The sequence below is a fragment of the Pelodiscus sinensis genome, chromosome 4 (genome assembly GCF_049634645.1).
Source record: "Pelodiscus sinensis isolate JC-2024 chromosome 4, ASM4963464v1, whole genome shotgun sequence".
Taxonomy (NCBI): Eukaryota; Metazoa; Chordata; order Testudines; family Trionychidae; genus Pelodiscus; species Pelodiscus sinensis.
In genome coordinates this window covers 130,260,695-130,288,645 of record NC_134714.1, presented here as the reverse complement: position 1 = coordinate 130,288,645, position 27,951 = coordinate 130,260,695, and the positions used below count along the sequence as shown (strand labels likewise).

The window sequence follows — 27,951 nt, the reverse complement described above, 5'->3', positions numbered from 1 at the left end:
TTCACCTCAACAGCTGATCTCCCCACAGCCCTAGGGCTGGTGCAGACAGAGGTCATCTTGTCCTTGTTTATCATTTCTGTCTCTCCCTGTGGGCCCAGAGCCCCAGAGGGGTTAGTGCCCTGCACAGCTGCAGGGGCAGAAGAGATGTTAGGGATGGGATCTAGTAGTTTGGAGGGAACATGGGAGCTTGTTCCTTGGTTCTGGCAGGACAATAGGGTCCACTGGACACCTGCTGGGGGTTAGACAAGACCCTTGTGGTCCCTTCTAGCCCTACAATTCTATGACCATGCCCTGGGGTGGTGGGTTCCTGTCTCCTCTGTGGTTCCTCCCAACTCCCTGATGCAACCCTAGGTGAACGGGTGGCAAGCAGGAGCGTAGTGCAGCTACCCCACCCTAACCTGTGGGCTCCCCACCCAGGGCTGTGACGTTGATGCCCAGCTCAGCTCTGCCTATGGTAAGTTTGCTATGCACCACCGCTGGGCATGTTCTCCTGGAATTGCATGAGGGGAAAGTGAGGCACCAACAGGGGAAGAGACCCAATGAGCCAGCCAATGACAGAATCCAGGATTCCTGGCTCCCCCGCCACCTCCGCTGGACACCACAGCCCTACCAGAGCTGGGGATAGAACCCAGGATTCCTGGATTAAATATAGCTCCATGCAGCCAGCTCTAGGGTGGGTGACAGCAGCTATTATTAACATTCTGGCCCCGCCCACTCGCTCTCTTTGGCTCCTCCCTCTGCCTGTTGACTCCTCCCCACTCATCAGAACCAGATAGATGGGAGGCCCTGGGGCCGGCCCGAGAACCGCAGCTCCCGTGAGGCTTTGCTCCCGCCCTGCCGGCGCAGTGTAGTCTTTTCCCATGAGCGCCCATGGGGAGCAAAACTACAGCCCCCACAATGCCTCGCGCTCGGCCTGCGCCGGCGCCGCGCCTCATGGGAGTTGTAGTCCCTCGGGGCCGCCTTAGCGCGGGCTCCGGGGCGCCGCGAACTACAACTCCCATAATGCCCCGGGGCCGACTCCTTTCAAGGCCCCCCCCGCCCCTTGCTCTTGCCCTTGGGCCTCGCCCGCGATGGCCGCCGCAGCCGGGGGGAGCTGCCCCGCCGAGTCGCTGGGCTACTGCCTGGCCCAGCTGCGGGGCGGGGCCGAGCCCGGGCTGGGCCGGGCGCTGCTGACCCTGCGGACCCGGCACATCAAGCAGCCCGGCGGCATCGAGCGGTTCCGGGCCCGCGGGGGGCTGGCGCCCCTGCTGGGGCTCCTGGCCGGCGCCCTCCGGCCCCGCCGCACCCTCGACCTGGCCCTCAGCATCCTGGGCAACTGCTGCACCGAGGCGGGGAGCCGGGCCCAGGTGCGGGAGCTGGGGGGGATCCCCTCTCTGGGTGAGTGACGTGAGGGGAAATCCCTTCGCTGGGTGAGAGTGACGTGGGGGAATCCCTTCGCTGGGTCTGACGCAGGGGGGAATCCCCGAAGCGGAATGGTACAGTCCGGGGTTACCCTGCTCCTGTCAGCCCTAGGGTGCTGCCTGGCTCCCCTGGAGCCAGAATGGTACAGTCTGGTGTCACCCTTCTCTTGCCAGCCCGAGGGGGGCAGCCTAAGTCTCCCCAAGCCACAGTGGTACAGTCTGGGGTTACCCGGCTCCTGGCACCCCTGGGGGTGCAGCCACAGAGGTATTGTCTGTGGTCCCCCTGAGATGTAGTGTAATAGTCTGGGGTTATCTACACCAGCCTGGCCTCTGAAGATGGGCCAAAGTGGTACAGTCTGCATTCTCCTTGCACCTGTTAGCCTGGAAGTGCAGCTTGGATCCCACCAATCTGTAATGGTACAGTCCAGCGTGTCTCCCCCACCCCCTTCCCCGCTCCCCAGTGGCATGTCTCAGGAATCTCTGCACCTGCCAGGCTGGGTTGGAGTGTGAGGTTTCCTCCCTGAGCCAACATGGTACGGTCCAGGTACCCTGCACCTGAATGCACTAGATTCAAGGTTGCATCTGGAGTCTCTGTACCCCACACTGGCCGCACGAGCACCCCCATTTGTGCTGCAATGGTGCTATGGTTTGATTTCTCTTCCCTGGCTATGGTGTGACCCAGCATTGCCCCTGGGCATGCATGATACAATGTGGGGTCCCCATCAGTGGTACAGTCCTGTGCGCCTCCCCCCCATCTCTCCTTGGGATGGAATTACCTGATGTCTCGTGCTGCCCTACTCCCCAGGGGTGGCTGCATCTTGGTGCCAGATGAAGGATAAACAGCCTCTGCACCCTGTCTCCGAGGCAGGTGCATGGCAGTTCTGTAGGAGGGGTACAGCACTCGCCATGGCTCACAGGTGATGTCTTTCTCTCGCTTCCCAGTGATGATCCTGAAAGCTCTTGGGGTTGAAAGTATCCAAAACCGGACAGCACGGGCCCTGGGCAACCTGGCCATTGATTCAGAGAACCTGCAGGCTATCCATGATGCTGGTGAGTGAGGTCATGCCTCCCTTTGAATGGGGGCAAGACTAGGGGCTGTAGTTCTTGCTCCACATTGGTGACCCCCTCTAGTCTTGCTAGCCTCCAGGTAATTCCTAGGCGGAGGTAATGCAGGGAGCCTCCTCTGATTACCTCTGATGTGGGTAATACTGGGGCTCGGCCCCATACCAGGATGGGGAGCCCTCTGCTGGCCACTGTTCCCACTATTTTTTTTTCCATTCATATGTGGAATAAATTGTATTATGTGCACCAAAGTATGTGTGGATGTGCACCACCAGCAGAAACACAAGCTGCCAGCTGTGGATGACTATGGGCGCTTTGCTAATCAGCTGGGCAGCATTTAAATCTCTCCTGGGTGGCTACCTGAGCTTACAGGGATCACTGCTGCTGACCTGGGGGATAATGGGCTTCACTCCTATATTGGGGAGCCCGCTCTCTGATCCCTGGTGGGGCTAATATTGGGATTGACCCCAAACAGGAAAGGAGCAATGAGGGGGTTCACCTCCATAGCGGGGAGGAGTCCCCTGCCGACCTGGGAGGGAATGATTGGGGTTAATTCCCAGGATCTGGGGCTCACTAACCCCGTTTCTCTCTCCACCCCCTCCTAGGTGCAGTGCCTCCCCTGGTGCAGATCCTTGCCAGCTCCCAGGACAGCGAGTGCCTGCAGAGTGTCATTCGGGCCCTGCGGAATCTGGGCGCCACCCCAGCACACCGCTTGGCGCTGGCCCAGCAGGGCGCAGTGCGGGCCATCTCGGAGCGCCTGGCTGCCAGCCCCGACGATGCCTCCCTGGCTGCTGCGGCTGCCCGGGCCCTGCTGGAGCTCACCAAGGGCTGCAGCCGTGACTGCGCGGAGCAGCTGAGCCTGGGGGGCGGCGTGGCACCGCTGGTGGCATTAGCCGGGCACAGCAAGCGGGCGGTGCGAGAGGCGGCCGTCTCGGCGCTGACCAATCTCTGCCTGCAGGGGATGCTGCGGCCGGCAGTGGGCAATGCCGGGGGCGTGGCACTGCTGGTGGGGGAGATCAAGCGCCGGCGCGGGACGGGAGCCGCTGGCGCCGTCCTGCAGCCCCTGGTCAGGGCACTGTGCCTGCTGTGCCGCGAGGCGGTGAATCGCAGCCGGGTGCGGGAGGCCGGCGGGCTGGAGCTGCTGCTGGCGTTGCTGCAGGACGAGCGCCAGCAAGGCTGCCATGCCCGCGTGGTGGTGGCCTTCGTGGCCTTCTTCTACGACCAGGAGGCGCTGGAGGCTCTGCAGGCCGGCGGGCTGGTGGCCCTGCTGGTGGAGCGGCTGGTGGCCCAGGGCCAGTGGGCAGCGCGCTGCGAGGAGGCGGACAGGGAAGAGGAGGGAGAAAGCGAGGACGAGCGGGACGCGGCCTCCTTTGACTTCCCGCCCGAGGGGCGACGGGAGAGCGGGACACCAGGAGGAGAGTCTTCCAGCTTCCAGAGCCTCAGGTGAGTACCTCCCTGCTGTGCTTGGGGCTAGCGGGAGGGGGTTCTCCTCTTCCCCACCCCATGGGTTCCCAAACTGGGGCGCGTGCGAAGAAATTCCGGGGGGGCGCAAAGTGATCCAGTCCCCCCCATCAAACACCGCCCCCCTAAGTTTTGCTGCTATTTTTGTTTTTCAGCCCCAGTTAGTTCGTTCTTTCTTTCCTTCCTTCCTTCCTTCCTTCCTTCCTTCCTTCCTTCCTTCCCCCCCCCTCAAGTTTTGCTGCTATTTGGGGTGGGGGGCATGATGCCGAAAAGTTTGGGAACCACTGGTGCTTCCTGCCTGCCCAGGGCTCCTGGCTCCCTGTCTTGTCTATTTCCCCTGGGTTAGCTCCCTTGCTGTGGGCTCGCTTGCTTCCCCCTTTCTTCCTGCCCTCAGGGCTTGCTTGACCCCCACTCTGGCTTTGACGCCTTCCCTCTTGCCACAGGTCCTGGCTGCTCTCCGAGGGTTACATTGCCAGTCCCGGTGACCTCTCCCCGCAATGGTCCCCCGACGGCTCCCTCAGCCCCGTCCTCGAGCTGCAGGACGACCCACCAGGGCCAGGCCCGCCGCCTGCAGGGCTCAGCTTTCCCACTTGCCTGGATTCTCCGTCACTGGATCTGGCTGCTGGGGTGCAGCACTTGGCACCCGTGACAGACTCCGATTCAGCCATGGGGAGCCATGGGGCAGAAACCCCTGGATCAAAGGCATCTGTTGCAGCACGTTTGGGTCCGGTTGCAGCTGCTGGGCACCAGCCGGCAGAGTTCCTGCCAGCCGCAGCACCGGAATTGGCCACTGCACACTGTACTGAGGTGCCAAGCCCAGCCAGGAGCACTGAGCACAGCACAGCCCCTGAGGAGCTGTTGCCCAACCCAAAGTCCACTGGGACCAAGAGAGATCGTCCAGCGCAGATTGCGCTGGGAGCTGCTAGTGCCGCCCGCAACCTGCAGGCTCGGGTGCTGCCGTCAGCAACTCTGGGAGAGGAGCTCTCGCCAAACTTCGCTCGGACTGACGGGCCAAATCCAGCCACCGAAGAGTTGTGCCCAGCCATGCTGGTACCATCTGGATCTGGCTGGCATGCCAGGGTGCCTTCAGGTGAGCCAGGTCCCGTGTTGGCACCACTGATTCCTGTAGAGGCTGAGCGGCACGTCACGCCACTGTCTTGTGAGCTGCGCTCGGCATCACCGAATCCCACCCGGTCCGATCCGGCACCGAGCCCCGTTTCTAAGGATCTGTGTCAGGTGTCACCGAATCCCACCCGGTCCGATCCGGCACCGAGCCCCGTTCCTAAGGATCTGTGTCAGGTGTCACCGATTCCCACCCGGTCCGATCCGGCACCGAGCCCCGTTCCTAAGGATCTGTGTCAGGTGTCACCGATTCCCAGCGGGTCCGATCCGGCACTGAGCCCCGTTTCTAAGGATCTGTGTCAGGTGTCACCGATTCCCAGCGGGTCCGATCCGGCACTGAGCCCCGTTTCTAAGGATCTGTGTCAGGTGTCACCGATTCCCAGCGGGTCCGATCCGGCACTGAGCCCCGTTTCTAAGGATCTGTGTCAGGTGTCACCGATTCCCACCTGGTCCGATCCGGCACCGAGCCCCGTTCCTAAGGATCTGTGTCAGGTGTCACCGATTCCCACCCGGTCCGATCCGGCACCGAGCCCCGTTCCTAAGGATCTGTGTCAGGTGTCACCGATTCCCACCCGGTCCGATCCGGCACCGAGCCCCGTTCCTAAGGATCTGTGTCAGGTGTCACCGGTTCCCAGCGGGTCCGATCCGGCTCCAAGTCTCAGTTCCAAGCATCTGCGTCCAGTGTCACCAATTCCCACTGGGACCAATCGATCTGATCCGGCACCAAGCCCTGCCCCTGAGCAGCTGCGTCTGGTGTCACCGATTCCCCCCGGGACCAGCCGGTCCGATCCGGCACTGAGCCCCGTTCCTAAGGATCTACGTCTGGTGTCACCGATTCCTGGTGGGACTGAGCAGCGCCTGTTTGGTGATGACTTTCCGGAGCCCAGGCCCCGGCGTCGGAGCAAATCACGTCCATATTTGGATGGAGCCACCTCCACGCTGGCTCTGCTCCGTGCTCCTGGTGAGGTCCCAGCCCCACGGTTCTTGCCGTGGGGCGTGGAGGAGGAGTTCTGTGCCCCCGAGGCACCCGCCCTGCTGCTGCTGTCGCGGTTCTCCCAGGCCGAGGACCCCAGCCGCAGCCTGGTGACGGGCCCTGTGCTGCGGGGGCTGCTGGCCTACGTCACCGGAGCCCCCAGCCCGTCACCGCGCTGCCTGAGGCTGCTGCACCGACTCACCTGCAACCCCGTCTGCCTGGAGGCCTTTGTGCGCTGCTACGCCCCCTCCCTGCTGCGGGCCTGGCTGGTGCTGGGCGTGTCCCCAGAGGAGGCTGCTGCCGCCGCTGTGGGTCACGAGAGACCCAGAGGTCCAGGCAGTGGGCACCAGGACGGCAGGAGGTTCAAGGAGCTGGGTGAGTCCTTTTCCCCGCTGAGCCCCAGTCCTGGGCCATGGGGGCCCCCCTGGCTGCAACCCGGGGGGGCGGGTGAGTGCCCCAGTCCCGGGCCATGCTGCGTTATGGGGCTCCCAGGATCCCAGCATGGGAGCAGTCTGTCCCCCTGAGGGACCTGGGGTTTGCTTGGGGTTAATGGGGTCTCCTGCTCCCCAGCTTGTTGGGATGCTTGGACTTGGGCTCTCGGGATCACGGTGCCCCCGTGTGGCAGGGGGTGGGGCTGGGGGTACCAAGAGGGGGGTGGGATTTGGGGGAGTGCTATGCCTGGCTGGTTCCATGGGTTGTTGGGGGGGGGGTGGGAGGGGAGGGCAGTGTTGTGCTGCAGGGGGAGGGGGCTCTGTGCCATAGGATGTTGGGGTCACTGGGACTGAGGCCGGGATCTGACTGGCACCCCTTCACCCCCTCCCCCCCCAGGAGAGGCCCTGCTGTGCAATCTGTGTGTCCAGGCTGAGTCGCCCTTTGGGGCGGGCGTCGTCACCCACATGCTGCTCTCGGGCTCCGAGGCCGACCAGGTGGCCTGTGCTGTCGCCCTGCCCCTCATCTGCAGGTGGGCGGGGCCAGGGGAGGGGCAAGTGATGGGCGGGGCCAGTGGGGCTGGTTGGTGGGGGATCTGGGCCCCGCTTTGGGAAGGAGGCCAGTCCAGGGCGGTGGTGGGAATGGAGGCGGGGGGAGATGGATGGATGCGATATGTGGGGAGGGAATCCTGGGGGGCTGATCCAGAGGGAGCCTGGGACCATCTGGTGGGGGGAAGGGAGGTGAAGGCTGGAGGCTGATCTATTCCCCCCCTCCCCCCCACAGGAAGAAGTCCCTCTGCCGGAGGCTGCTCCTGGAGCACTCGGGCCTGCGCCTCCTGCTGGCTGCTCTGACGCGTGGCGCCGACCCCCCCTTCACCTTCTATGCCATGGACTCGCTCTCCCTGCTGCTGGGCGCTGCTGCCCCCCCAGCCCCGCTCCCTGCCCCGCCCGCCCCCAAGCGCTCCAGGCTGGCGGACTCCCCGCCGTGCCCCTACCAGCGCCTGGTGGAGGCGGGTGGGGCCGACCTGCACTTCCGCTTGGACTCGGGCGCCCTGGTGCCAGCCTCCCGCCAGGCCGCCTGCGCCAGCTCCGACGTCCTGCGGGCCATGCTGGCAGGCGGCTTTGCTGAGGCGCGCCAGGCCCTGGTGCCCATCCACGGGGTGGCGCCTGCCCCCTTCTTGGCGCTGACCCACTTCCTGCACGGCTGCCGAGCCGAGCCGTGCCCGGCCCTGGGGGTCCCCTTCCCGCCTGGCGAGGGGGAGCTGGCGGAGCAGACGCTGGCTGTGGCTGAGCAATTCCTGCTGCCCGAGCTGCAGGAGCTGGTGGAGGAGGCCTTGTGCGGCCAGTGCCTGGGCCCCGGGACCGGCCCGGAGCAGCTCTACTGGCTGGGCGAGCGGCTGTGCCGGGGGCGGCTGCTGCGGCGCTGTGCCCGCTACGTCGTCCTAGGGGGGGTGGCGGAGCCCACCTGCCAGGCAGCCACGCTGGCCCGGATCCTCCGAGTCACCCGGGACCCCGAGGGGCTGGCTCAGGAGCTGCTGGCGGTTGCCATGGAGACACCATGGGGCGTGGGCACTGACAGCACCTAGGGGAGCTGGGCAGGAGGGTGCCCCCTTGTGCAGGGGGCTTGGCTTAGGGTGCCTCTTATGCCCCTCTGGGGGGGCTTTGGGAGCAGAGGAATCGGGGGCCAGGAAGGGAGCTGGGGGGAGACTGATGCTTAGGTTAGTGGTGGGGGGGCCCCGAGGGGCAGAAATGGTGTAATGGCAAGGTAGAGTGGGGGGAAGGGGCCCCAGTGTGAGAGGTAGCAGAGAGAGGGCATGAGCCAGGGAAGTTGGGGCTCTTGGGTGAGTTTCTCCTCGGCCCCCCCATTGGAGCAGGGAATCTGCCTGTCCCCGGGAAGGGCTTGTAGCGTATTGGGGGGAGATTTACATTTGCAGCACAGGGGCCCAACCGGGGCCAGGGAGAGCAGGTGAGAGGGGCTTCTCTCCTGCTTTGCAGGGCCCCCGTGTGTGGGGGAGGCAGAGCCAGGCTGGGGGGAGGGGGGGTTCACACAGCTTTGCCACATGGGGCTCCCTGCTGGCCCATGGAGGGGGTACTGAGCAGTGCCCCATGCTGTGGGGCGCAGGGAGCGTTATTCACGGGCGGGGGGGCTGCTGTGTGGGAGGGGGCTGGCTGTGGGTCATGACTGTACAGAATAAGCGACTGGCCGGAGAAATACAGGCTGGGCTGTACCATGTGCATGTGTGTCCTCATTTCACTGCGTGCCCTCCCCCCAAGCTGGGGGAGACCCCAGGAGTCCTGACTCCCAGCCCCCTCCTGCCCTCTGTACCTGACTCACCTGCCCCTGCCCCTCCAGTAGGGGATAAATCCCAAACGTCCTGGCTCTCCCCCCTCCCAAGCTGGGCAAAGACCCCAGGAGTCCTGGCTCCTAGCACTCAGCCCTCAGATCCTGCCGTGCTCCGGGGTGGGCTGGGGAGGGGAGCAGCGGGGGGCCTGTCCCAGTTGTCAGCCTGAGCTGGTGGGGGGCAGGGGGCAGTGGATCAGGGCTGGGGGGAGCAAGGCTGAGGGCTGCCTCCTCTTCCACTGCCCCCCCCATCCCCATAGGCACAGGAAGTGCCTGTTACTCAACTGCTTCCAGATGGGCAGGGCGGTGGCTTCCCGAGGGCTGGGATGTGTCACCCCCCCCGCCCCCCTCCCACTGGGAGCCCCCAGCCTCCCTGCCCCCACCCGTGCTGCTGAGGCCCCTCCCTGCCCCCCACTCTGTGCTGCCCCCTCCCACGGACGGGTCCCCCTTGCTCCCCCTTCTGTCTCCCGCTGGGGGGGCTGTCCCTGCCCTGCCCCCCCCCCCCCGCAGCCTGGAGGCCACTTGACTCCTTGGGCCCCAGTCCCCCCCCCAACGTCCCAGCCAGGGGAGCCCGGGCGCTGCGGCGGCCGCTGGCGAGCGAACCCCGCAGCCCGGGCCCCCCCTCCCGCGGGGCTGGGACCCAGGAGTCCGGCCCGGCCGTGTCCCGTTGCCATACATGGTCAGCGCGCAGGGGCTGAGCCGGGCTCTCCGGGAAGACGCGTCACGGGGCGGGGGGGCGGCCGGGCTCTCCCCTCCATCCGCCGCTGGGGCCGGACCGCGCCGCGCCGGGCCGGGCCGGGCCGCCATGGACGACCTGGGTAAGGGACACGCCACCGGGCTGGGGGACCCGCCGCGCCCCGCCCGGCCCCAGGGCCGCGCCCTGCGCCCGCTGCCGGCTCCCGCTCTGCCCGCCGCCCGCTTCCCTCCCGTCTGGCGGCTCCTTCCCTTTTCCCTCCCTCGGCTCGGCTCGGCTCGGCTCGGCTCTTCCCCCCCCCCATGTCTCCCCCTTTGCTCCCTCTCTGAGCCTCTTTCTTTCTTTTTCTTTCTTTCTTTCTCTCCCCTCCCGCTGCCTGGCTTTGTGCCCATCCATCCTTTTCTCTGCCTGCCCCTTTGCCCAGAGCTGGCAGGACTTGGGGGGGGGGGGGGGGGGCGCGTTTCCTGCCCCCCCTGTGCCCGTCGAGAGGAGCAGGAATTTCTCACCACATGCCTGTGGCTTCAGGGCGCGGAGATGCCTGGGGTGTGGCCCACCTGGTAATAACCAGGGAACCCCCCAAAAAAGCATCCTCCCTACCACCCCGCAGAGAGTTACAGCCCTGCGCTAGCAGAGTCCCTTCTCCTTCCTCCGCTAACCCGGGGGGGGGGGGCTGGAAGTTGTGGGGTGCTGCATCATGGGGCTGGGGGTTCAGGGCAGAGCTGGGGGTCTGTCTCAGGACTCAGCTGTGTTGCTGGGGATTGGGAGGCTGCCTCACACTAAGAGGACCCAGGGATTGTGTCCACGGAAAGGGGTCAGGATAAAGTAGTGGGGTTGCAACCCAGGAAGGGTTTGGGGGGCTGCATCCCCAGGAAGGAGACTGCGGGGGCAGGGTTGGGGGGGGTCTGCATCCACGGAATGGGACTGGGGGGCTCGTGGGAATGAGGTCTCAGGATCTGGGATCAGGGTGGGGAGGCAGAGTCTGAAGAGGGGGTCTGGATCCCCGGGGAGGGGGCTAGACTGGGGGCTGAGTTCTGGGGGGCTGAGGATGTTCATCCCCACCCCAGGTAGAAACCCCAATGAGCCCTACAGTGATGACACATCTGTGCCGGGGTAGGAGTGTGTGGGGGGGTCACTGAGCCTAGGATTCACCCCCCCACACACACACTTGCCAGGTTTCCCAGGAATCCTCTCCCAACAGGGGTGGAGGCTCCCCCTTTTCTGGGTCCAAAACAGCAGAGGAGTGGACAGCTCAAAGCAGGTGTGACCAGGATGGGGGAGCCACTGGGCCCCAGGTGTGGCTGTCAGAGGGGATGCCCTTGGCTCACTAAACCTGAATCCCACTTTCCCCCTCTGTCCCTTGGCCTTGTTTGTTATTGTAGGGTCTCCTGTGCCCAATAGAGGGGTGTATGCATAATGGATTATGGCCCTAGGTGCCATGACCATACGCTCACCTTAGACCTACCCATGCAGGGTGGTTACTGTAGGGTCTCTTTCGGACCTCCAGAGCAGCTGACACTCCTTTGTTATTGTAGGGTCACCAACAAACACTCCTTTATTTTTATATGGCTTCTTTTAGGCCTTGGGCACCCCCAGTTTTTTGCTGCAGGGGCTTGTGTGAGGATACTTTGTTATTGTAGGGTGCCCATTCTCCTAAGCCTTCCTGTGCATGCTGAAGGGCCGGGGGTTATTGTAGATCTTCTGTGCGCTGGCTGCGGGACAGGGCACTCTGTGTTATGGTAGGGTCTCCTGCGACTGCGGAGCTGCTTGGCTTGCCTGGGGTTCTGGCGAGGGCCGAGTCAGGCTAGTGTGAGATTGTGGTCTTGCCCCTCCCTGGCTTGGCTGCTGCCGCTGCTGGGAATGAAAAAGACTCTGTGGGACTCAGACTGTGGTGGAAAATGTTCCCACAAAGGAGCGATTGTAGGAGTGGGGGGAGCTGGCTGGGGGGTGGGAGATCTCCAGGGAGAAGAGCAGGGGCACGCTCCCTGCACAGACCAGTGTGGCACTAGGGCAGCAAGGGGCAACCAAGGCTACTGAGTGGGCTGCAGGAGTGACTCTCCTTCACCTCCCTGGGCCGCAGGAGTGTCAAACCCAGCACCGTCTCCCGGGACAGGGCAGTTTTGCTCACTGTCCCTAGAATTGGCGGGTGTGCCCACCGGACCGTAGCAGCCTGGTGATTGGACGCGGGGGGGAGCGCGTGGCGCTCACAATGTTGGCTGCAACCAGCACGCACCTCACTTCATGTGACCCGGCTTTACGTGCGTGTCGCTTTAATAAAACCGCTGGGAAAAAACCGTCGTGGATGGAAACCAGCGGAATCTGGCAACTCTGCGCATGGGCAACGGGAAACACAGTATCTCACGGGCCACACGTACAACCCCAATGGGCCGCACGGGGCTGCAGGTTGCCCCCCACTACGCTAGGGGATTCAATGTAGGAGGGAGCACATGGGGACTCAGTAGGAGCTGCTGTGCTGCAGGGAGCAGGCGGGGGGCCAGCAGGGGGCGCTGTGCTGCGGGGAGCAGGCGGGGGGCCAGCAGGGGGCGCTGTGCTGCGGGGAGCAGGCAAGGGGCCAGCAGGGGGTGCTGTGCTGCGGGGAGCAAGCAAGGGGCCAGCAGGGGGCGCTGTGCTGCAGGGAGCAGGCAGGAGGACCAGGAGGGGGCGCTGTGCTGCGGGGAGCAGGCAAGGGGCCAGCAGGGGGCGCTGTGCTGCAGGGAGCAGGCAGGGGTACCAGGAGGGGGCGCTGTGCTGCAGGGAGCAGGCAGGAGGACCAGGAGGGGGTGCTGTGCTGCAGGGAGCAGTTGGGGGCCCAGCAGGGGGCGCTGTGCTGCAGGGAGCAGGCGGGGGGGCCAGCAGGGGGTTCTGTGCTGCAGGGAGCAGGCGGGGGGCCAGCAGGGGGCGCTGTGCTGCGGGGAGCAGGCAAGGGGCCAGCAGGGGGCGCTGTGCTGCAGGGAGCAGGCAGGGGGGCCAGGAGGGGGCGCTGTGCTGCAGGGAGCAGGCAGGGGGGCCAGCAGGGGGCGCTGTGCTGCAGGGAGCAGGCAGGGGGACCAGGAGGGGGCGCTGTGCTGCGGGGAACAGGCAGGAGGACCAGGAGGGGGCGCTGTGCTGCAGGGAGCAGGCGGGGGACCAGGAGGGGGGGTTGTGCTGCGGGGAGCAGGCAGGGGGCCAGCAGGGGGCGCTGTGCTGCAGGGAGCAGGTGGGGGACCAGGAAGGGGGGTTGTGCTGCGGGGAGCAGGCAGGGGGCCAGCAGGGGGCGCTGTGCTGCAGGGAGCAAGCGCGGGACCAGGAGTGGTCCCACAATGTGGCACTATCTCTTCATGGTCTGTGCTGATCCCAATATCCCTCTGTCCCTGTCCCCCACCTTCCATCCCCTTCTGTCCTGTCTCCTTTTCCAGGTGACCCGGGCTCCCCTTCTTTCCCGCTTCGCCCCCGTATAGTGGTGTTTGGTACGTACGAGCTTCCCCGCCGACGCACGACCATGGGACTACTCCCAGGCTGCCGACACTGGGGTCTTTGGGGTTGCTAAAGCTTAGGGTTGCCAGATGGTTTCACCAAAACTACTGGACACACTTGACATTCCATCACAATCGACGTTTCATCTGAGTTAGAAAATACCCGACATTTCTATGTTCTCAATGTGTTTCCTGAACAGAAAGCTCAAATACTGGACTGTCTGGTTCAAAACCGGACACCTGGCAACCCTACTAACGGTTGAATCTGTCCTTGGGCGGGGAGTGGGTCAGAGGGAGTGGAGGTGTGGGGGCGGGTGGCTGGAAGTCAGGACTCTGGGTTCTGTCCCAGCTGTGGGGGGAGGTGAGGTCTAGTGGTTGGAGCAGGGTTTGGCTGGGAGTCAGGACTCCTGGGCTCTAGCCTGGCTCTAGTAGGGCCTAGTGGGTTACAGTGGGGGATAGAAGATCAGGACTCGGGGGGGGGGGGGGCTTTCCCCCAGCTCTGGAAAGCCACAGATCTTGCTACAAATTCCATAGGTCCAGAGTTGGGCACCTTTTCCCCTGTTCTTGTCCCTTGTCTCTGCTTCCCACAGCCCCTGCTTCCTCTGTGCGGCCCCTCCCTCCCAGAAACCCCCTCCTTCCCATCCATCCTAGCCTCTCCCCGACCCCCCCGCCTCTCTCTCTGCTCCTAACAGATGCCCTGCTGGCCGATCTGGAGACCACAACCTCCCACATTTCCAAGCGCCCAGTACTGCTCACAGACTCCGGGGCCACCCATGCCAACGGGACGGGGCAGGATGGGACGCCTGAGGCCAGGCCCCTCCCACCACCCTACAACCCTCAGCAGCAGGTAACTTTAGGGGGTACCGCAGGGAGCGGGGTGGAGATTCAGTGGGGAGCACTGTCCTCTGGCAGTCAATGCTGGCCTGGCCCGAGCACCCCAGTGTAGTGTGAGGAGATGCTGCAAGCAGGGTAGATGATCAGTCCCAGTGCAGTTGTTCATCTGCCTCTGTGCTCCACCCCAGAGGTGGCTGCATCTCCCCGGCTTGTCTGAGACCCAGCAATCTCGTGTCACTGCTGAGTTTGTTGATTGACTCCCTGCACCCTCATCTCTGTTTTTTTGCAGGTCATGTCCATGAACCCCCCACCTGTCTCCGCCCCGCCCAGCGGGGGCGATAAAGAGCATCTCTACAGGTGCGGCCCTGGCATTTTCCGCTTCGGTCTCTAGGAGTGGTAATGGCTGTGGGGAAGGACCTGGGTGTGGGGCAAGTGGGGAAAGGGAGAGAGAGACTGGCAGGGATGGGTGTGGAGCAGGGGAGGAGAAATGTGAAAGATGGGGAGTGTGAGGTGGAGAAGGAGAAGCAGGTGGGGGTGGGGATGGGGAGTGTGGGGCAGGGAGGAGAAGCGGGTGGGGAGTGTGGGGCGGGGTGGGGAGTGTGGGGTGGGGAAGGAGAAGCAGAAGGGGGTGGGGAATGTGGGGCAGAGAAGTGGGGGAGATGGGCAGTGTGGGGGGGAGGAGAAACAGGAGGGGGTGCGGAGTGTGGGGCGGAGAAGTGGGTGGGGATGGGGAGTGTGGGGTGGGGAAGGAGAAGTGGGTGGGGGAGGGGAGTGTGGGGCGGGGAGGAGAAGTGGGGTGGAGTGGGGAATGTGGGGCGGGGAGGAGAAGTGGGGCGGGGTGGGGAGTGTGGGGTGGGGAAGGAGAAGCGGGTGGGGGAGGGGAGTGTGGAGCGGAGAAGCGGGTGGGGATGAGGAGTGTGGGGTGAGGAGGAGAAGTGGGTGGGGGAGGGGAGTGTGGGGCGGGGAGGAGAAGTGGGGCGGAGTGGGGAATGTGGGGCGGGGAAGGAGAAGCGGGTGGGGGTTGGGAGTGTGGAGCGGAGAAGCGGGTGGGGATGAGGAGTGTGGGGTGAGGAGGAGAAGCGGGTGGGGGTTGGGAGTGTGGGGCGGGGAAGCGGGTGGGGATGAGGAGTGTGGGGTGAGGAGGAGAAGGGGGTGGGGGAGGGGAGTGTGGGGCGGGGAGGAGAAGTGGGGTGGAGTGGGGAATGTGGGGCGGGGAGGAGAAGTGGGGCGGGGTGGGGAATGTGGGGCGGGGAGGAGAAGTGGGGCGGGGTGGGGAATGTGGGGCGGGGAGGAGAAGTGGGGCGGGGTGGGGAATGTGGGGTGGGGAAGGAGAAGCGGGTGGGGATGAGGAGTGTGGGGTGAGGAGGAGAAGGGGGTGGGGGAGGGGAGTGTGGGGCGGGGAGGAGAAGTGGGGTGGAGTGGGGAATGTGGGGCGGGGTGGGGAGTGTGGGGTGGGGAGGAGAAGCGGGTGGGGGTTGGGAGTGTGGAGCGGAGAAGCGGGTGGGGATGAGGAGTGTGGGGTGGGGAAGGAGAAGTGGGTGGGGGAGGGGAGTGTGGGGCGGGGAGGAGAAGTAGGGTGGGGGTTGGGAGTGTGGGGTGAGGAGGAGAAGGGGGGTGGGGTGGAGAAGCAAGCAGGGGTGGAGTAGGTTAAAGCGGGTATGGGTGAGGAGGAGACACAGACGGGTAGGGATGGAAGCCGGGCAGGCCTCCCCTTGGCTCTGGCCCACTCCCAACTGGCCCTGGTCCAGCATCTCCATTAGGAGGTTCCCTATAAATAGCTTCCCCAGCCTGCCCTGCCTCCCCCAGCTCCCCGAGCCGGGTGGGAGCTGGCTCCTTCCTGTGGGTGCCTGGAGGCTGCTCACCCTCTGCCTTCCCCAGCACTGTGTGCAAGCCCCGCTCGCCCCGGCCGAAGGACCCCGCTGCGCCTCCCTTCTCCTCCTCCAGCGGGGTGCTGGGCGCTGGCCTCTGCGAGCTGGATCGGCTGCTGCAGGAGCTCAACGCCACGCAGTTCAACATCACAGGTAGGGGGCTGCTGCTCCTGCCGTGGCACCTCCCCTCTGGGGCACCGCCCCCTGCTGGTCTGGGATCTAGGGACCCCTCTGGGGCACCGCCCCCTGCTGGGCTGGGATCATTCTAGGGTCTCCTCTGGGGCCCCACTGCCCCCTGCTGGGCTGGGATTTAAGGACACCCCCCCAGGGGCTCCATCACCCCCTGCTGGGCTTGGGCCTAGGGTCCCCTCCGGGGCTCTGCTGGCCCCTGCTCGGCTGGGATCTTGAGTCCCTTGCTGGATTGGGATCCAGGTTCCCCTCCAGGACCCCACTGCCCCTGAATAGGCTGGAATCGGGGCCACCCGGTGCTGTAGCACAGGCTTAGTCCAGTCTATTTGGTCAGGATCCAAATGGTGAGAAATACTGCCCCCTGGTGGATACGTGTGGCCACTGCAGGCAACTCATGGCAACCCTGGTGCGCGCGTCTTTGTCTTTTCCTCAGATGAAATCATGTCCCAGTTCCCATCCAACAAGGGCCCCGATGGGGAGAAGCGGAAGGAGAAGCCGGAGGATGCTGGGGAAGGAGGTTCCCCAACTCAGTAAGTGACTCTCCCATGCCTGACCATTGGTCCAAGGGGTTAAGTGTCCCACTGGTTGGGAGTCCAGGCTCAAGGCTGAATGAGAAACACCCCAGAGGTGGCTGCATCTCAGTGGCAGGCCCCTGTATAATCAGCCCCTGAGCCCCACCCCAGAGGTGGCTGCATCTCAGACTGCCTGAGGGGTTCCTGTATAAACAGCTCTGGGTGCCTTTGGGGGAAGTTGGGGGCCCAGTAACCATCCTGTCATTTCCCTCCTAGCTCCACTGGCTCCACCCCCACTCCCATGAAGCCATCAGCCACATCTGCTACCCTGGAGTTAGACAAGCTCATGGCCTCCCTGTCCGACTTCCGAGTCCAGAGCAACGTGAGTCTGGCCCTGAGACAGTCTGGGGGACGAGGCTACGTCTGGGGGAGGGCACTAATGAGATGAGGGCTCTTCCTGTCCCCAATGGGATCCCAGTAAGCGTGGGAGTGAACGGTGCATCGGGGAGACGGCGTGTGTGCTAGAGGAGGGACTTGTGTGCTCTGAGCAAAGGCTGGTGATGCAGACAAGGGAGTATGTGCATGCAAATGTGTGCAAGCAGTAGTGTGTGTGCAAATGAGTGTGTGTGCAAATGAGTGTGCATAGACATAGGGGTGGGAGAACATGAGTGTGAAAGTGTGTGTACAAATGAAGTTTCAGTTGTGGGCCTGAGTATGCCTCTACATGATTGTGGAAGTGGGTGTGTGCAAATGATCATGTGCACAAGATGTACTAGGTGCAGATGACTGGAGGGAAGCTTGGGTGTGCAGATAAGTGTGAAAGATCATTAGTGTATGAGTTGGGGTGCAATAGATCATGGGTCTGTGTGTGCGGCCATGCACGTGCATGAAAGTACCTGTGGCAAAAAGTTCTTGAACCTGCAGGTGTGCACCAGTATGGGTGTGCAAACGAGTGCAAAGTTGAATTTGTGTGTGCCAAGGGAGGTGCAAGAATGAGCGACACACCAGGTGGGGGAGTGTAGAGGTGTCTGTAGGGCACCAGTGTAAGTATCCAGGAGTGGGTGAGAAACGACAGGTATTGGTGCCAAGCGTGGGTGGTGGGAGCTGTGATTGTGAATGTGAAAAAGAGTATGGTGGTGCACAAGTGCGTGCCCTCCTGGAGGGAGGGTGATAGGAGTGTGTCGGGGTGAGCTGGCAGGGTTCAGAAGTGACTTGGCAAGATCACAAATGGGGCAGCGGCTGATTCTGCCTATCTCCTGCCTAGAGCCGCCCTGCGGGAGCCTGGCACCAGCCTTTGGGTGGCCCTCACGCTGGTATGTGGCTCCACCTGGCCTGCAGCGGCTGTGTGCCATGTGGTACTGTCCGGCTGTGGAGGTGTGGCCCGGTCTGGCTGGGTGCATTGTGCTGCAGGGGGTGCCAGATGGGGCAGTAGACAGCTCGGCCGCTCGCGGGGCTGGCACTGCATGGCGACGGGCATTTCCTGTGTAGCGTGGCGTGGTTTGCCAGTGTCCTGTGGCTCCTCGTGGCATGGTGCAGCCTGGGAGTGCAGCCGCTGGGCACAATGTGGTGCAGAGACGGGCAGCTGGTGCGGAAGGGCGCGCTGGCCAGATCAGATTTGCCTTGGCGTGGGTTATGAGGGTCATCCAGGGACGGGCACACTTTGGGGTCCTGTGTCATTCCTCAGGGGTAGAGGGAAACTGAGGCAGCATGGTGCCCTTTGGCGGGGGAGGGGAACCTAAGGCTCGGGGGCCGGATGCAGCCCTCAGCTTGCCTGGATCAGGCCCCTGAGGCTCAGGGCTCCCTTCCCAGCATTGGGATCCTGCGCTGGCACTCCACCCCCCCCCCCCATATCTTCCCCGTGGGGCTGGAGCACACGAAATCTACTAGCCTGGGTCCCTGGTGGATGAGGGGAGGGTCTTTCTCCTCAGTCGAGGGCCGCGTCAGTGAGAGTTCGGGGTTTGTTTGGGTTTTTTTGCTTCTCGCTTCTTTGTGGCCCCCGTCTGATTTTTCTGTGGGTCAGTGGCCCCTGACCCAGGAAAGGGCCCCCAGCCTGGGGTTATGGCTACTGCAGGGCCAGGCAACCCTGCCTGCGGCCAATGCGGGTGGCTCGGTTTGGCTCCCTGTGGCGTGTGTAGCAGGCTGGTGCTTTGGCGTACAGCACATCTCAGCACCTCCTATCACAGCTGCTTCCCTTCCAGCTCCCGGGAGCCTCTACGGCGCCCCCCCCGGCCCGCATCTCCATGGTGCAGCAGCCGGTGGTGTCGTCCGTCGGCCCCAACCCCTCGGTGCCGCTCCCCACAGCTACGTCGGCCCCGCAGGGGGTCAACTTGGACAGCATGCTGGTGATGCTGCAGTCGGATCTGAGTCGCCAGGGCATCCCCACCGGCAGCAAGGGGCTGTGTGCCTCCTGCCAGAAACCCATCGCTGGGCAGGTCTGGACAGGCCCGGGGGGCAGGGGGCGGGGAAATCAGGGAGGTGGCTGCAGGAGCCAGGAGGGGGCACCTGGGATCCATGGAGGCAGGACTGGAGAGTGACGGAAGTGGATGGGGGGAGGGATGGGATGTGGTGGGGTTAGCTCTGGAAGGGGGAGGGGAAGGCGGCTGGGAGGTGCAGAGGGTGTGAGGGGGAACGGGGTGGAGGGGGCTGGGACAGTGCAGCACAGGGGGGAAAGGAGGAGCACCAGGTGGAGTGTGCGGGGGGGAGATAAGGAGAGAGAGGGGCCTGTGGCGGGTGGGGGAGAGAGGGGAAATGAAGGGGCCAGTGTGGGAAGGAGGAGAAGGGCGGATCTGGATCTTTTCTCCTCTCAGTAACAGGCGTGTGTCCATCCATCTCTCTGCCCGTCTGTCTCCCCCTCCCTTGCCCTTGTCCAGGTGGTGACGGCGCTGGGCAGCACCTGGCACCCTGAGCACTTTGTCTGCACCCACTGCCAGACGGAGATGGGCGGCAGCAACTTCTTTGAGAAGGACGGCGCCCCCTACTGCGAGAAGGATTACTTCCAGCTGTTCTCGCCCCGCTGCGGCCTCTGCAATGAGCCCATCCTGGATGTGAGTTGGCCACGCAGCGCCCATTGGGTGCCATTCCCTCACGGCCTAGTGTGACACAGGAGAATCCAGCACTGCACAATGCAGTGCGAGGCCGTGCAGTGCCAGGAAGTGTTGCGAAACAGGAGAGCACAGTACCGCCCAATGCAGTGCAGTGTAAGAGAGCATAGTGCCGTGCACTATCACAAAGTATGAGAGTGCAGTGCCACACAATGGGATGCAGTGTTAGAGTGCTGTGCAGTACCATGCAGTGCGAGTGTAGGGCATGCAGTGTGAGAGCACAATGCAACACAATTCAGTGCAGTGCTAGTGCAGTGCCATATAAGGCAGCACATTGCAAGAGCACAACACCGTGTGAGACAGCGCAGTGCCACACAATGCAGTGAAAGCGTGTGACAGAGCTCTGTGCCACAGGGTGCAATGCAGCACTATAGACTGTAGTGCCATGTACTGAGTTATAGTGCTATAGACTAAAATGTAAGCAATGCAGTGACCGAGTGCAGTGCAACATAACGCAATGCCATGCCAAATGTAGTGACTGCATCAGCGCGACCCAACAGCATGTGCAGTGAAGCTGTAGAACTCAGTGCAGAACTATTCAAAGCAGCACAGTGGCCTGCATCATTATGGCATGCAACGTAGGGCTGCAGATTGCAGTGCGTTAAAGGCAGTGCATTGCCATAAAACAGGCTAGTACAGATTTCCAGTGCAGTGCTAGAGAAGGCAGAGTGATGCCTCAGAAAGCAGTGCCCGGCAATGCCGTGTGAAGCTCTGGGATGCAGTGGGCTTTGACACTGCGTGACACATCATTACGTGCAACAGTGCAGTGCAGTGCAGTGCAGTGCAGTGCAACAGAGCCAGCCAAGGGAACTAAAGTTACAGACTGCAAGGCAGGGCTGCCCAGGGCAGTGCATTGCCAGGCCAAGCCACTCCAGAGTGCAGTGGAACCCCCTGCAGGCATGTGGGTTCTTCTGGCCCTGTGTGACAGGACCCTCAGGGCACCGTCTGAAATGGTGGGATTCCTGTGCCCCCTTAACTCTCCAGCCAGGGCTCTCGCTCACAAAGCTACGCGAGTGACAAGCAGCAAACCCCTCCAGGTGCTCTTATCACTCAGCCATCAGCATGTGGAGCCCCCCCCACCTCCCACCTGGGTTGATGGCACAAAAGCTCTACAAGCCGCTCCTGAGTTATAGAGAGAGGCACCAGCCAACCATCCCAACCTCAGCCTTGCACCCCATAAATACACCACCTTACACTGCTCAAGTCTCGCTTGGCCAGGGCAAGCTCATGAATTAGGTGACCGCCCCAAGAAAGTCTCGCAGCCGAGCTTGCTGACCGGCGCGGAGAGTCCTCAAGCTCTTCAACCAAAAAGGCACCATTTCAGGGAAAGTATAAAACAGATCTATTAACTACTGAGAGATCAATGTTCAGGGCTTAGCAGCCACTGGCACAGAAATCAAGGCTGGCTCATGAGAAATAAAGTCACACTGTAAATTGTACAGACTTAACACGATTTGAATCAAGCTGTTTCTCGCCCCTAGTAGATGCTGCAGGCAGCTCCCGGTCCTTAATACATGGGCTAGATTCCCTTTCCGGCCTGGGACCAATCTCCCCAGTCTCATGTCTTTGTCTTCCAGAGGCTCTTCCAAGTGTTGAGACAGGAGAGGAGGCCGAGTGAGGATGTTACTGAAAAAACTTTTAAAACAATGAATAGTCCTGAAGCACCTCAGAGACTAAAAAAACATGGAGGCTACGTCTACACTGGCATGATTTTCCGAAAATGCTTTTAACGGAAACGTTTTCCTTTAAAAGCATTTTCGGAAAAGCACGTCTAGATTGGCAGGATGCTTTTCCGCAAACGCACTTTTTGCGGAAAAGCGTCCGTGGCCAATCTAGACGCGGTTTTCCGCAAAAAAGCCCTGATCACCATTTTCGCAATCGGGGCTTTTTTGCGGAAAACACTACTGTGCTGTTTACACCGGCCCTTTTGCGCAAAAGTCTTTTGGAAAAAGACTTTTGCCCAAACGGGAGCAGCATAGTATTTCCGGAAAAGCACTGACGATCTTACATGAGATCGTCAGTGCTTTTCCAGAAATTCAAGCGGCCAGTGTAGACAGCCGGCAAGTTTTTCCGCAAAATCATGTGATTTTGCGGAAAAACTTGCCAGTCTAGACACAGCCGGAGATGGGCTCCTGAGTTTCGTGGGCACAGCTCACTTCTTCAGATGACTGGAGTTTAAGGGGTCCAGTTTTCAAATAAATAGCACAGAGATGGGATGGGGGGAGGGTGCGGAAGAGGAGGAAAAAGAAGAGGGAAAAAAAGGGGAAATAAATTGTCAAGTAGAGTGTCCATGCCGAACAAAGCTGCTAAGAGTACTTAGTACCCACCCTACATAACCTTTGTTTGGTTTTTTATGTCATTAGGATGTGGAATGTAGCCGGCCATCCAGCCAACCCCTTTGTTGAGACTTCAGCTGTAGGAATCAAACTTGTAAATGAAATTAAGTTTTGTAGCTTCCCTGTGCCACTGGCTTTAGAAATTGGTTTGACATAATACGGTGATTTTGAGATCCATTAATGAGAGCCCAGGCAAGTCACTGTCCCTCTTTTATGCTTTCTACCAGCTGCTGGAGAGATCCTTCCTGCGAGGGGGGTTAGACGGCCTTCGTCCTCACGCTCTCTCTCTGAGGAGTCTCTGGGCAGGCCATTGGGAGAGCGGATCCCCATTCATGGGCCAGCCCCACATGTCCATCTGGCCCTGATGTAACGGGGCATTTCCCAACCGCGCACCTAGCAGAACTGCAGCTATAGGGGTAAACCCTCCGCTCCAACAGGCTACCAGCGCTCAGTGGCCCAGGGCCTTGGAATGACACCTCACAAAGCACGCTCTGTGCAAAGCCCAGCACAGTCGTATCGCAGCGGTGACCGGGGGAGGGGCGGGCAGCGTGCTTATTTGTGGTACCCAAGTCACACCCTGACTCTGTCCCTCCCAGAAAATGGTGACGGCTCTGGATAAGAACTGGCACCCGGAGCATTTCTGCTGTGTGAAGTGCAGGAGGCCCTTTGGGGAGGAAGGTGAGTGAGCATCCCTGCCCCACTGAGGCAGCACCCAAGTAACCCCTCCATGAGACAAAGCAGTGGCACAACTAGCCCCGCCCATACTGCCTGACAGAGAACAGCACCCCCAACTAGCCCCGCCCATACTGCCTGACAGAGAACAGCACCCCCAACTAGCCCCGCCCATAATGCCTGACAAAGAACAGCACCCCCAACTAGCCCCACCCATACTGCCTGACAAAGAACAGCACCCCCAACTAGCCCCACCCATACTGCCTGATAGGGAACAGCACCCCCAACTAGCCCCGCCCATACTGCCTGACAAAGAACAGCACCCCCAACTAGCCCCGCCCATACTGCCTGACAAAGAACAGCACCCCAACTAGCCCCGCCCATACTGCCTGACAAAGAACAGCACCCCCAACTAGCCCCGCTCATACAGCCTGACAGCACCCCCAACTAGCCCCGCCCCTCACTGCCTGACAGAGAACAGCACCCCAACTAGCCCCGCCCCTCACTGCCTGACAGAGAACAGCACCCCAACTAGCCCCGCCCCTCACTGCCTGACAGAGAACAGCACCCCCAACTAGCCCCGCCCCTCACTGCCTGACAGAGAACAGCACCCCAATTAGTCTGGCCCCCACTGCATCCTCTGTGGAAGCACCTGGAGCCCTTCCTTGTTGTGACCCTCCCACGCTGCTGCAGTGCGGCTGGTCACTGGGCAGCCCCCTGGACCCTGCTCTGTGTCCCTGCAGGTTTTCACGAGAAGGACGGCCAGCAGTACTGCCGCCAGGACTTCTACGAGCTCTTCTCCACGCGCTGCCAGGGCTGCGGCCAGGCCATCCTGGAGAACTACATCTCGGCCCTCAGCGCCCTCTGGCACCCCGAGTGCTTCGTCTGCAGGGTGAGCCGCCGGGCACCACGCAGCAGGGCCAGAGGGGAGAGGGCAGCGAGGGAGGAGGAGGAAGGGGGACAGAGTAGGGCAGTGTTTCTCAACCTTTTTTTTAAAGTACCCCTTTTTTAAAAAACAAAAATCTAAGCACCCCCAGGACCTACAGTTTTCAGACACATTTTTTTCTACCGTTGCAACATATTTGTTTAAAGAACTTAATTGTAGCTGGGCGGGCGTTGCCATTTTTGGGTGTAAAAAATACAAAAATAAAACACTGTAACACTTAAAACAAAAATTCAGTTTTCTTCACATTTCAGTTGTGTTGACGTACCCCCGGACTTCTCTTGAGCACCCCTAAGGGTACTCGTCCCACTGGTGTAGGGAATGGGGGAAGGGTGCAGGGAGCACGGGGAATGTGCAGCGCTGGGAGATGAGGGATGGTACCGAGGTGGGGAAGGACAGTGGGAGGATAAGGGCAGTGCAAAGGGAAGGTGCATTGTGGGGGGAGGTGGGAATGGGGAGGGGGCAGTGTAGGAGGAAGTGAGGGGGAGGGGCAGTGTGGGAGCAGGAGGGGAGGAGCAATGCAGGGGGATGAGGGGAGGGGTGAGTTTGGGGCAAGTGAGGGGGAAGGAGGAAGAGGCGGTGTGGGGGGAAATGAGGGGGAGGGGCAATGCAGAGGCACGAGTGGAGGGGCAAGTTTTGGGGAAGGGGCGGTGTGGAGGTAAGTGGGGGGAGGAGCAATGCAAAGAGACATGGGGAGGGGTGAGTTTGGGGGATGGGGCGGTGCGGGGGAAAGTGAGGGGGAAGGGCAATGCAGAGGGACGAGGGGAGGGGTGAGTTTGGGGGATGGGGCGGTGCGGGGGAAATTGAGGGGGAGGGGCGGGGACAGTGTGGGGGATGTGGGGGCTGGGGAGGGAAGCCGGGGCAGCATGCGTGGGGCATGGTGTGTGCACTAACCCCCCTGCCCTCCCCCCAGGAGTGCTACGCGCCCTTCCTGCAGGGCAGCTTCTTCGAGCACGGCGGGCGGCCCTACTGCGAGACGCACTACCACAAGCAGCGGGGCTCGCTGTGCTGGGGCTGCGAGAAGCCCATCGCCGGGCGCTGCATCACCGCCATGGCCCGCAAGTTCCACCCCGAGCACTTCGTCTGCGCCTTCTGCCTCAAGCAGCTCAACAAGGGCACCTTCAAGGAGCAGAACGACAAGCCCTACTGCCACCCCTGCTTCCTCAAGCTCTTCGGCTGAGCCACGCCCATCTCCGGGCAGGCCCCGCCCCCTGGGCCGGCCACACCCCGGCAGGCCCCGCCCCCGGGCCAGTCAGAACCCAACAGGCCCCGCCCCCGGGCCAGTCAGAACCCATCAGGCCCCACCCCCTGGGCCAGCCACACCCAGAAGGCCGGGCTTTCTGACCCTGCTGTACCTCAACAGGCCCCGCCCTGGGCCCGGTCACGCCCAGGCTAGCCCCACCCCTTTCCCAGCCATACTCCAGCCAGCCATGCCCTTGGCACAAATCACACCCCGGCAGGCATGGCCACTCCCTGGCTGGCTCCTTACCTGGCTTAGCCACACCTTCCATTGCTCAGAGGGGGGCGGAAAAGCCATGGCCCCCAGCACAGCCATGTCAATCATTGCCAAAGGCTGGTTAAGCCACGCCTCCCAAGCCAACCTGGAAAGCCCCTCCTCTTTCAGAGCCACACCCACAATCGGCAATTGGCAGCACGTCTGGCATTCCTGCCCTGCTGCTGACGGGCCTGGCTCCCCTCCCTCCCCAGCCGCCTGGGGCCCATATGCTAAGCAGAATTTGAGCCCCAGGCCCACAGGGGATGGGCACTGGCCATGGACCACCTTGTCTAACAACAAGGTTGTGGGGAGCAGAGGGGAAGGGCCCCTGGGCGGAGGCCTGCCTTCAGGGGGTGTGGCTGCCTGGGCTAAGCCCTGCTCCTGGGCACAAGAAAGGGGCGGGGCTTATTTTTCCAAAACTCACGTTGAAATGTTATAGGATCACAAAGTGTCTGCAGCTCTGGGGGAGGGAATGGGGGGGGGGTTAAAATGGGGCTGGTGGGAGGTAATTGGGGGGAGGGAAGAAAAGGGTTTATTACAAGCACAAATAAGGGGGGTATTTTATACTCATACAAATGTATTGCTGTTTAAACACAGTGGGGGGGTCTCCCCAGGCTGGCACCAGCAATCCTCACCTCCAACACTATATGGGTGTTAAACAGCCCCTGCGCCCCACCCCAGAGGTGGCTGCATCTCAGTGCAGGGTGAGGGCTCCCTCTATAAACAGCCCCTGTGAGCCACCCCAGAGACAATGGGGTGGGCCATAGGCTCTGAGGTCTTCTCCTCAAGGGGGTGTTGGTGTATGGAGGGCTGATTGCCTGCTAATGGGGACCCTACTGTGCTCCACAATGTGTCTTGTCTTTGATTTTGCTTTTTACACACTCAGTTATGCTGAAGCATTAAGTATTTATTGTACTTTTGGGCTCTTTTTTAAGACACGCTCATGACCGCGCTCTGGGCTCTGCTCCAGCTTAGAGGCAGGATCGAGACGCGCCGGAGAGCCTGGGGGCTGAGCGACATGGATCCTGGGGAGACGGGAGGGATGTAGGTGAAGAGATTTCTGGTCTGGAAGCAGAGAGCGATAAGACTGACGGGATCCGGGAAGGAGACAGAGGGACGTGGAGCCTTTCCCCTGTACACGGCACCCACCCCAAACACTGACTGGCTCAAACTGTGAGCAGTGGGCCCAGAGGCTTCCCCTCTAGGGAGCACTGGTCCTAGGTTACTTGCTGGGAGAGCAGGCAGGGCCCGGAGGGAGGGGTGTGTGTGTTATTCTTGCTGATCTAGGATTGTATCAGGGCCACGTTTTTTTTTCTTTTACTGTATAAGCCCAAAATGCTTCTTCACTCACTGCTGTCAGGTGCCCGCCGGGCACCGGCCTCCATGGGCCATGTCTGCCCGGCCTGCTCTCACTGCTGTATCCATGGGGGTGACAGAATAAAAAGCCACCTTTGAGTAAACACGTGTGCGTCTGTTTGGTGGGCGGGGAGTTCGCAGCCTCCCCAGCCACGTTCCCCTTCTGACTTGTATCAGCTCCCCGCTCTTCCGCGGAGCCTCCCAGGGAAGCGTCCCGCACAAGGGGAGGCTAAATGGAACTAGAGTCCAAGGCCAGAGATCATCTCGTCTCACCTCCTGTGTGAGGCAGGCCAGGGACCTGCCCCCGAGTAATTCCCAGCGCAGAGCTTTTCAAGTGGGGCTGCATGGATGGAGAGAGGGGTCTGTGTGGGGCTGGAGGGATACCTGGACGAGGCCACTGGGAAAAGCATTTGCGTTTCAGAGTGACGCCAGCCGGCTCTGTATGGTCTCTCCCCTGACTTGCGTGATGAGCTGGGGGTCAGTGGCCTCGGCCCTCAGTGAAAGTCAGTGGGGCTTTAATCAGCCCCCTTCTAGGGTTGCCAGGCATCCGGTATTGGCCCGGACAATCCGGTATTTGCAGCCTGTAAAAAAACCAGAAAATACCAGACATGTAAAATGTCCAGTATTTTCTATTTTTCTTGGACAGAAGGCTGCTTGGGACATTCCACCCCTGCTGCATCTGGTGGGGGCAGGGGTGGGGGGAGTGCCGAGTCTAGGGATTTAAAGGCGCAGTGCCTCTTTCTTTTTTTTGCTCAACCAAATTTTTCCCCACCAATTTTTGTTGTTGTTGTTGTTGTTGGTTTTTTTTAAGTATCTGGCAACCCTACCCCCTTTCCCTAACAGGAGAAAGAGGAAGGGCTGAAGATGAGCCAGGAGGCAGAGACTGACAGTCCCCACAACCAATGGGGAGCAACTTCTTTCCAAGTCAGCCAGATTGACAGAGCAGGTAGATCAATGAGGGAGTCAGCTAATTATTTTGGGAAAATCCTCTCTCACTCCTATCTGGGGCAGGGGGGCTGCTGGAAGTTAGCCCCGTGGTCCATGGTATGTGGCCTCCAGGCTAGTGGCTGGGCCAGCCAGGGGCGTGCCTCTTGTCGGGCGCTCAGTGCGCCACACTGCAGAGGTGCTGCAGCAACAGCAGTTGCTCTGGTTGGCTGCGTCTAGACTGGCAAGTTTTTTCCGCAAAAGCAGCAGCTTTCGTGCAAAAACTTGCCAGCTCTCTACACTGGCCGCTTGATTTTGCGCAAAAGCACTGACGTTCTACTGTTCGAAATCAGTGCTTCTTGCGCAAATGTTTTGACGTTCCTGTTCGGGCAAAAGCCCTTTTCCGGAAATGTTTTTGCACAAGAGGGCCAGCGTAGACAGCTAAAAACTGTTTTGCGCAAAAAACCCCGATGGCGAAAATGGCGATCGGGGCTTTCTTGTGCAAAACCACATCTAGATTGGCACGGACACTTTTCTGCAAAAAGTGCTTTTGCGGAAAAGCGTCCGTGCCAATCTAGACGCTCTTTTCCGCAAATGCTTTTAACGGAAAAACTTTTCCGTTAAAAGCATTTGCAGGAAATCATGCCAGTCTAGATGTAGCCGTTGTGTGGCAGAGTGGGAGGGGCCTTCTCTGTCCCCGGGAGCCCCTTCCCAGCACAGATCTCACCCCTCCAACTCTCCCTCAAAGCATGCAGTCTGCTGGGACAACAGTAACTTTGCCCCCCCTGTGG

The 27,951-nt window shown here is 61.5% G+C and overlaps 3 protein-coding genes across 6 annotated transcripts in view; all 3 read left to right on the top strand.

The window, feature by feature from the left end:
• Positions 1–1,039: 1,039 nt before the first annotated feature.
• ARMC5 (armadillo repeat containing 5) lies at positions 1,040–13,748 on the top strand. 2 transcript variants are annotated; one of them, XM_075928871.1, is made up of 8 exons: positions 1,040–1,377; positions 2,343–2,450; positions 3,068–3,905; positions 4,367–6,393; positions 6,847–6,979; positions 7,231–9,605; positions 12,874–12,924; positions 13,623–13,748. In XM_075928871.1, the coding sequence occupies exons 1-6, from the start codon at positions 1,071–1,073 to the stop codon at positions 8,030–8,032; spliced, it is 4,215 nt and encodes a 1,404-aa protein (XP_075784986.1). In that variant the 5' UTR covers positions 1,040–1,070; the 3' UTR covers positions 8,033–9,605; positions 12,874–12,924; positions 13,623–13,748. The 2 variants fall into 2 exon arrangements, with proteins under 2 accessions (XP_075784986.1, XP_075784985.1); XM_075928870.1 differs by lacking the exon at positions 12,874–12,924.
• Positions 9,464–26,340, top strand: TGFB1I1 (transforming growth factor beta 1 induced transcript 1). Of its 3 annotated transcripts, none has more exons than XM_075928978.1 (12): positions 9,464–9,605; positions 12,874–12,924; positions 13,623–13,777; positions 14,054–14,121; positions 15,643–15,785; positions 16,255–16,351; positions 16,610–16,715; positions 18,532–18,765; positions 19,204–19,377; positions 22,367–22,448; positions 23,186–23,334; positions 24,299–26,340. In XM_075928978.1, the coding sequence occupies exons 1-12, from the start codon at positions 9,464–9,466 to the stop codon at positions 24,563–24,565; spliced, it is 1,668 nt and encodes a 555-aa protein (XP_075785093.1). In that variant the 3' UTR covers positions 24,566–26,340. The 3 variants fall into 3 exon arrangements, with proteins under 3 accessions (XP_075785093.1, XP_075785092.1, XP_075785094.1); XM_075928977.1 differs by having other exon boundaries at positions 13,521–13,777; XM_075928979.1 differs by lacking the exon at positions 12,874–12,924.
• A 630-nt stretch (positions 26,341–26,970) lies between these two features.
• The window catches only part of LOC106732577 (uncharacterized), a 31,009-nt gene continuing 30,028 nt past the window's right edge, over positions 26,971–27,951 (top strand). Inside the window, exon 1 of the mRNA XM_075928815.1 lies at positions 26,971–27,182. Within this exon, the coding sequence (XP_075784930.1) occupies positions 27,101–27,182 (82 nt within the window). The 5' untranslated portion in view covers positions 26,971–27,100. The remainder of the gene's footprint in view (positions 27,183–27,951) is intronic.

Excerpts from the sequence above, each read along its gene's own strand:
- TGFB1I1 (XM_075928977.1), top strand. The coding sequence starts at position 9,464 with ATGGTCAGCGCGCAGGGGCTGAGCCGGGCTCTCCGGGAAGACGCGTCA. Across the intron at positions 15,786-16,254 it reads CACGCAGTTCAACATCACAG|ATGAAATCATGTCCCAGTTC; the intron begins GTAGGGGGCTGC and ends TCTTTTCCTCAG. Across the intron at positions 18,766-19,203 it reads AGAAACCCATCGCTGGGCAG|GTGGTGACGGCGCTGGGCAG; the intron begins GTCTGGACAGGC and ends GCCCTTGTCCAG.
- ARMC5 (XM_075928870.1), top strand. The coding sequence starts at position 1,071 with ATGGCCGCCGCAGCCGGGGGGAGCTGCCCCGCCGAGTCGCTGGGCTAC. Across the intron at positions 1,378-2,342 it reads GGGGGGGATCCCCTCTCTGG|TGATGATCCTGAAAGCTCTT; the intron begins GTGAGTGACGTG and ends CTCGCTTCCCAG. Across the intron at positions 6,394-6,846 it reads CAGGAGGTTCAAGGAGCTGG|GAGAGGCCCTGCTGTGCAAT; the intron begins GTGAGTCCTTTT and ends CTCCCCCCCCAG.